We start from the raw sequence: 7,500 nt of genomic DNA, 5'->3' as shown, positions 1-7,500 counted from the left end.
TCTCTGTGTCTCTGTCTCTCTCTCTCTGTGTCTCTGTCTCTCTCTGTCTCTCTCTCTCTGTCTCTGTCTCTGTCTCTCTCTGTCTCTCTCTCTCTGTCTGTGTCTCTGTCTCTGTCTCTGTCTCTGTCTCTGTCTCTGTCTCTGTCTCTGTCTCTGTCTCTGTCTCTGTCTCTCTCTCTGTCTCTGTCTCTGTCTCTCTCTCTCTCCTCTCTCTCATGGTCCCATCCTTGCTCTGCACCCTCCCAATACAGTGCAGCACTCTCCTCCCACATTTCCTCTCTCACTCTCTCCTCCCCTCTATCTCAGAGTTAACCATTTGGTGTGGGAGTATGTGCAATGGAGATCGTGGGAGTTCTCGTCACACTCCACATGTTTCGATACATATATGTACACTTTAATATCGTCCCCTCGGGCAGCCCATTTTAATGTAGCACACCTGCTGTGTGAAAGGGGTCGTCTTGACAGATACCCCAGTAAGTCTCTGCATTTCCAAATGACCTGTCTTGCTTATATTCTGTTACAGGTGAACTCCATCCATCCTCCACAAGACGCTCCTATTTTTTGAAAGATCGAACCAATATTGTTGCTTTAATGATCATTTTAACAGCTGTGATGAATTTCTGCTGCTATGTATGGTGCCAATTAATTTTTACTGCTTTGTTTTTGGCTGTCGTTCAGTTATTTATTATAATGCGTATGTGTTTCCCACAGAGCAGAAACAAATAGGCATCCACAGTTCGAGAGTGTATAGGAATAGATAGATGAAATGTCACGAAACCACGACTCTGTATCTCATCAGCCATGTGGCAGCAGAAAACGAGTTGGCCACAATGTCAGTGTTTTGCCTGCGGTTCATGAAAGTCCAACATCACATCACATAACATACATTTTTATTCTCTGATTGTTGTTGTTTTTAACCAAACACCTGCACTTATGCATTCACGCAATCAGGCATTTGTCCAGACATCCAAATATCCTGTCACCTTTTAACAATACATCATGAAATATCAAAAGCAAGAACTAGGAGGAAACGTCATTTTAACTTCCATCATTTAACAAGTCATATCTTTCATCTGCAACATTTCAATCAGGATATTTAACAAAAAGAGCCATAATATGTCGGTTCCATGGCACAAAGGGCTTGCAAAGTGAAGAATATCAGATTGAATGAGAATTTATATTTTGTTTGGACCAGAGTACGGATTTGAGCTGTACAATAGGGGTCCTGCAATCATCCAGTTACTGAAGAGTACCATGTGACCCTTGATGGCTATACCATATACCCATTGATATTCACAAAGATATCAAAGCTGATGAGAAGACCAGGTTCATGTCTTTCCTAAAGGATGTTGTAATCCCAGGTGCATTTGGAGCCGTCTGATCCACAGTGGATAATGTCTATAGGTTTAAAAACAAGGAATCAAGTATGCTTCATTGTAAATACAGGGTGTCCCAAAATTCACCGAGGGATTTAGAAATTAAATAACATTTCTGTTTTTTAAAATAATTTGTTTGTCTTTTTTTTGTCAGAATTTAGATTAACATTTGGAAATTACCCATGGTAAAATTCACAACTGAACAAAAAACCAAAATCGTGGAATTTTATTTTTATATTTCATCGATCAGTTATTCTCACCCAAAGAGCGTGGACACCGAATAATTTCGCGAAATTCAGAAATTTCTTGGCCATCACGTTCTCCTGATTTGACGCCTCCCGATTATTTTCTTTGGGGTTACCGAAAGGAGCGTGTATACATCAATATGCCCCATACAATTCAGCAGCTCAAGGACAACATCGGTGCAGAAATTCGAGGGCTGCAGCCGGAGTTATTGTCCGCTGTTATGGAAAATGCTGTCGAAAGAGCCCGTCTCTGCAAAGCCGAAAATGGAGGACATCTAAGCTCCATAATTTTTTTTTATAAATAAAGCAAATTCATCTCCATTTTGTAAATTTTCTTTTGGTATAAAAAGAATCATGAATTATTAAAAAAAAAACAGAAATGTAATTTAATTTCTAAATCCCTCGGTGAATTTTGGGATACCCTGTACAAGAGCTGACAAGGTGGCCAACAGATACGCACACTCACCGCTGAGATGTTTTTGCCTGGGTTAAAATCCAGACCCAGTTATAAACTCTCATCCCGCTGTTTCACAGGCTGGGTGATTCATCAATGTGTGCGACGTCCCTCGGATGGACGTTAAACGGTCCGTCCCATCTACCGGCATGTGCCACATCATGCATGTGCCAGTGTTGAAGAAATTTAATTTGAGGCTCTAATTGTGCAGGTTTATAAAATTAATTCCTGCAGACATTATTTACAGACAATCAGACAGACGTTAAGCCGTTGTCAATGTTACATGGTCCAGAGTGAATCCTCATGACCCACCTGCGACGAACGTAGTGACCATGTACTCATACAGATTGATACAGCCAGCTGCCCCCGAGCTGTTTTCACTGTTGGATGCTTTATATTCATATAGAGGAACGAATTGTAAGGAAACAAAGGCCCTCGACCGAGCTGATCAAAAAGGCCTCAGGGGCTAGGATGGTCAAGGGGGTGGGAGGGGCACAGTTGGGTGTGAGGATTCTGTTTAAGAGAGGAGGAAGGTTTTGTGTGTGTGTGTGTGTGTGTGTGTGTGTGTGTGTGTGTGTGTGTGTGTGTGTGTGTGTGTGTGTGTGTGTGTGTGTGTGTGTGTGTGTGTGTAAAAGAGTGTCTCCCATTCATTGCCATTTGCCTTGTCTTCCTTCCAGATGTTGTTGATCTTTGAAGAATCCCTTTTTTCATGTCATAACTCGATTCCGAACTGCTTCTTCTTTATTACCTCTACTGTACTGTACTTCAAACTGAATTATATAGTTTTTGTCCTCTCCTAATTAAATTACATTTGTTATAATGAGCTAAACAATAGTGCTAACTGTTTGATCAAGTTGTTTAAGACTTGGTTTTTTATTTTCTTTGCTCACTGGTGTGTGGATTCGAGTCCCATGGTGGCTCACTCTTGCCAACCTGCATTTGGCAAACACAGCGAGTGTAAAAAAAAAAAAAAAATCACACAATCTGAGCTGAGGAAGGGCCTCGATCTTCCTTAAACATTCCGCTTTATGGTTCTTTTCAGCAAAGCAGAAAAACTAAATGATAAACGTGCTTTAAAATAAGGTGTTCAATACGATAACCACCCTCACCCTACCCTCTCCCCATTTTTTTTGTTTTTTCCTTCTGTACCCATATTGTCCTTCCCCTGCGTTCTCCCCTGCTTCTCATTGTTACCTATTACCCTAACATCTCTTGTTTGTCCGTCTCGGTCTAATTTCTCCCTCTAGCTGCTGTTAGTATTTTCACCTTCTCTTTCTTCTGTTCCTTTTGTCATGTTGCATTCTGATCCGTTCTGTGCCCGAGCTCTTCCACAAGCCTTGACTCCACACAAAAAAAAACAAGGACAAATGTGTCCAAGAGCAGCGTCCTAAAGGTTTTGTCGGCTAAAAAACAAAAATAAAAGAATAAAAAAACAACAACTTCCGATATTTCGTCACGTGCCTTGATTAAGCCAATAGCGAGACCCGTCATAATGTATTCACGTATTATGATATATATATATATATATATATATATATATATATATATATATATATATATATATGTTGTTGTTCATCTTTCGGCTGCTCCCGTTAGGGGTCGCCACAGCGGATCATCCGTTATGATCCGCATACTGATTTGGCATAGGTTTTACGCCGGATGCCCTTCCTGATGCAACCCTGGTCGCCTCTTACGACACAGGGATCAGGATTTGGGTTTCGCCATGATTCCGGGCTGCTCTACACCCTGCCCAGTGCAGAGCCCCCGTCCTCAAGCGATCCTCCAACCCAAGCCTCCGAGTAGCCGGATTACAGGCGCACGCCACTACGCCCGGTATTATGATATATATATATATATATATATATATATATATATATATATATATATATATATATATATATATATATATATATATATATATATATATATATATATATATATATATATATATATATATATATATATATATATATATATATATATATATATATATATATATATATATATATATATATATATATATATATATATATTTTACGAAATTACAATACGATAAATGGAATAATCTTTAAATAGTAACGTGAACTTTTTGAAACTTTAAAGCAAATGTCCGAATATATTTAAAAGTTCATGATAGATGCTCTCAAAAGGCACCCTCAATGCGAGGATGTGTACAGGCGTTTAGTATTTAAGGAGATCCGGATGTTGTATATGCAAGAGCCGAGTCCTAGAGGTTTTGCCTTCACAAGAAGAAGAAGAAGAAGAAGAAGAACAACGCCGAACTCTCTATGAGCAGCATTCGCTACGCAAGACGCTGCTGAAAATTGAAACATTTATCACACACAACTATATTATTTTGTGCCATTTATTATTCCTTGGAATGTTTAACGTATGACCATTATGAAATATCCTGTATTCAAATGGCCCATCCAGTATGTTTAACATCTAGCATTATCTTCCTTCGTTATTTTTTTTATTTATCATATATATATATATATATATATATATATATATATATATATATATATATATATATATATATATATACTTTTATTAGATTGTTATGGTGATGATCATTCATATTGAGAGTAAAGCAATTGTGTGAAGTTTTAAGTTGGCATAAAACTACAAAGTAGAAATAAAAATGCATTGACACTCACTGGGCTCTTTCAATCAGTTGAAGTTCAAACAAAGGAATGAACACTTTCAATGATGCCATCTGTAGTTTAACACTTTATAATGGGGCAGCACAAAAATTTAATAATAAAAAAAAACTGTTGGACCATTAATAGATTACACAGGGCACATCGCTCATCTCTTTCATTCTGTTTAAATGCATTTCCATCATACTCCACTCCCACACCCTGCACCCACATCCCCACTTCACAACCCACCTTCAGTCCACAACCACAATAGCCTCCCCATTGAGCAGCCCTCATCAGCCATCTGTGAGCGTCCAGCCATGCCGCTCTGGCCTCTAATCCATATTTAAGACGTTCTCTCTTTCTCCGCTGACACCGGTGACCCGAAAATTTTTTTTGTCATTCTCTTGGACACCTGCAACCTCACCTTTCCTCCTGCATTCTAGCCCAGGTGCACACTCTGCCTTCACAGTTCTGTGCCACATGGAAACCTGATCCTTCATTGCAAAATAGGTGGATTGGAGAAAATTGTTTATCCACTGGATTTACAGGCCTTATTTCACTTTTAGTTAGAGGGCTGAGACCGGCTCAAGGAGTGGTTCGTTCTCAACGCCAGGTGCAGCTCTGTCAAAGTGTGTTGTCAGTCATATACATAAATGAGTATTGGTAAGGGAGTTCCAAATGCTGGACTGATCTGATAATTGACACTGCATCTTATCCCCCAGAGGGCACCCTTTGTTTCCAACAATACTTTCCCTTTCCTCGAATCTCTTTGTCTGTCTGCCCTAATGGCTCAAAACTTCATTGATCAGCTTAAGGCCAGTCTCTTTCCCTTTGTTTATTTTCACCACTTTAAGCTTCTTACAGAACCTTAATTTTGTCTGTCCATCAATTCAACTACTTGTCCCTTCAAGCTTGACTGCAAGTGTTTAAAGAGAGAACACAGGGTCGTCAACACCACAGTGTTTAGAAGGATAGCCTCATGTCAAAATGAAATTATTGAGTTGTTTTATGTAGACCCGCAGTTGTGCTTTGCTAAAGCATTCAAGCAGAGTTAATGGATCAAACGGCTGATATATTAAAGAGCGGACAGTGGCACAAATCACGACAGTGGCACAAATCGCAGGCTCTTAATCCTCTTAACCCTCGAGTTCATAACATGCTACAATAAACATAGATGACTGTGATGTTGTGTCTGAAAGACCTTAGTTGTGCATTTCTTGTGAAATGATCCCAGGAGCAATCCTGTTCTTACTGTGGCCTGCGTACACCCTTCCAGGGCAATGTGTCGGCTGCCCTTACATCTTTGTCAGCCAAGGCCAAGGACGCCAAGGAGTTCCTGATGCAACTGAAGAGCACGACACAAACAATTCAGGTGAGTTGTATAAGGAGTCACCTCCCAGAGGTGTAAACTCAATGAATATCTGATGCACTTACAACCTTCTCAAGTGTTCCTGAAATATGATGGGTGAAATGTTAAGAATTACGATATTTACCTCCGCCACCGAAAGCGAAGGATGTTTTGTTTTCACTCCTTTCCATCTGATTGTCTGTCTGTCTGTCTGTTTGTCTGTGTACAGGATATCTCAAAAAGTTTAAGATGGACCCGGATGAAATTTTGTGGACAGGTTGGGCATGTGCCAAGGATGAACTGATTAGATTTTGGTGAAGATCCCGATCCGGATCCGGATACGAGAATTATTTAATTTTAAAGTGATTCTTCACCATTGAGAGATAGGGCCAAAACCGATATCGTACTGTGTAGCATGACATTTCAAAAATGTATTGGGCCCGATATGTTCTCGTGGATCAGGCATTGCGTGGCGGAGGTTTGCACTCTACCGAGTGCCCTTCTAGTTATATATGCGCCAGCGATAGAGCACTTTCCCTTTCTTACCAGTGCCCTGTTTATCTTTGCAAAAAGAACTAAATAGTTGTTTGAGTGGTTAAAGACCTGTTTCTTTCTCTATCAGATTGGACAGCTTTCCCATGCCTACTCACTCTCGTTAACCTGCACACTTGAAAAGCATGGCAATTACGCCAAACAGCCTTCAACATTAGTTGAGGGAGGCCGTTGTTCCGCACTAAAACAGGCTGGTTTCTGTTATTTTACCTAAGATGGGAGTAAAATGATGTCACCACAAAATTAAAACCTAAACCTAACGAGGTATTTATTTACTGACATTTGAACATTGTTAAGGACAATCTGGCCAAAAATGCAATCACCATCCTGCGAAGACAAATAACTGACTGCTCATCTGTTTTTTTTTTAAATACAGAGATTGAGGATCATGGAAGAGCTGAATGACAGAGGGGTGAGAGGCCAACACACCAACAATGGATCAGAGGGGGAGCAGGCAGAGAAGGGACGCGAACTTGGGGAAGGGATAAATGGCAGCATAGTAAGTAGGGACATATGGATAGGGCAGGGGAACAGAGGGGGATAAGTAGACAAAGGACACGTGAGCAGAGAGGATAAGTGACAAACAGGGTAAATGTGAAAAATAATGCAGGTGGACTGGAGAGGAGAGTCGATGAGAATGAAAAAGGTCAGGAAAAAGAAAAAGAGATGTTGTTCGATGTTGATTGCTTGCTATTTGAATGTGTTGAAGAAAAGAACATATATGAATAAATCAGGGAGACTATTTTGGAGGTTTGTGGTTAGCTCAGATATGGGTTGCTTGATGCGGGAGTATGATATGGTGGGGCTCAAGAGGAATGAATGGCTGAGATGGCACGTGGGGCAAGACCATGATGGGAGTGGAAAACTGCTCATCCAACGA

The 7,500-nt window shown here is 40.2% G+C and overlaps 1 protein-coding gene across 3 annotated transcripts in view; it reads left to right on the top strand.

The window, feature by feature from the left end:
• TRIM9 (tripartite motif containing 9) overlaps positions 1–7,500 on the top strand; it is a 100,475-nt gene that overhangs the window by 58,209 nt on the left and 34,766 nt on the right. For all 3 annotated transcript variants that reach the window (XM_085862145.1, XM_085862138.1, XM_085862130.1), the window contains exon 6: positions 5,997–6,092. In XM_085862145.1, coding sequence (XP_085718271.1) covers positions 5,997–6,092 — 96 coding nt within the window. The remainder of the gene's footprint in view (positions 1–5,996; positions 6,093–7,500) is intronic.

This window comes from Eptatretus burgeri, chromosome 2 (genome assembly GCF_056783735.1).
Source record: "Eptatretus burgeri isolate ZD-2024b chromosome 2, Ebu_testis_v1, whole genome shotgun sequence".
Taxonomy (NCBI): Eukaryota; Metazoa; Chordata; class Myxini; order Myxiniformes; family Myxinidae; genus Eptatretus; species Eptatretus burgeri.
This window is presented reverse-complemented; position numbering and strand designations above follow the sequence as displayed.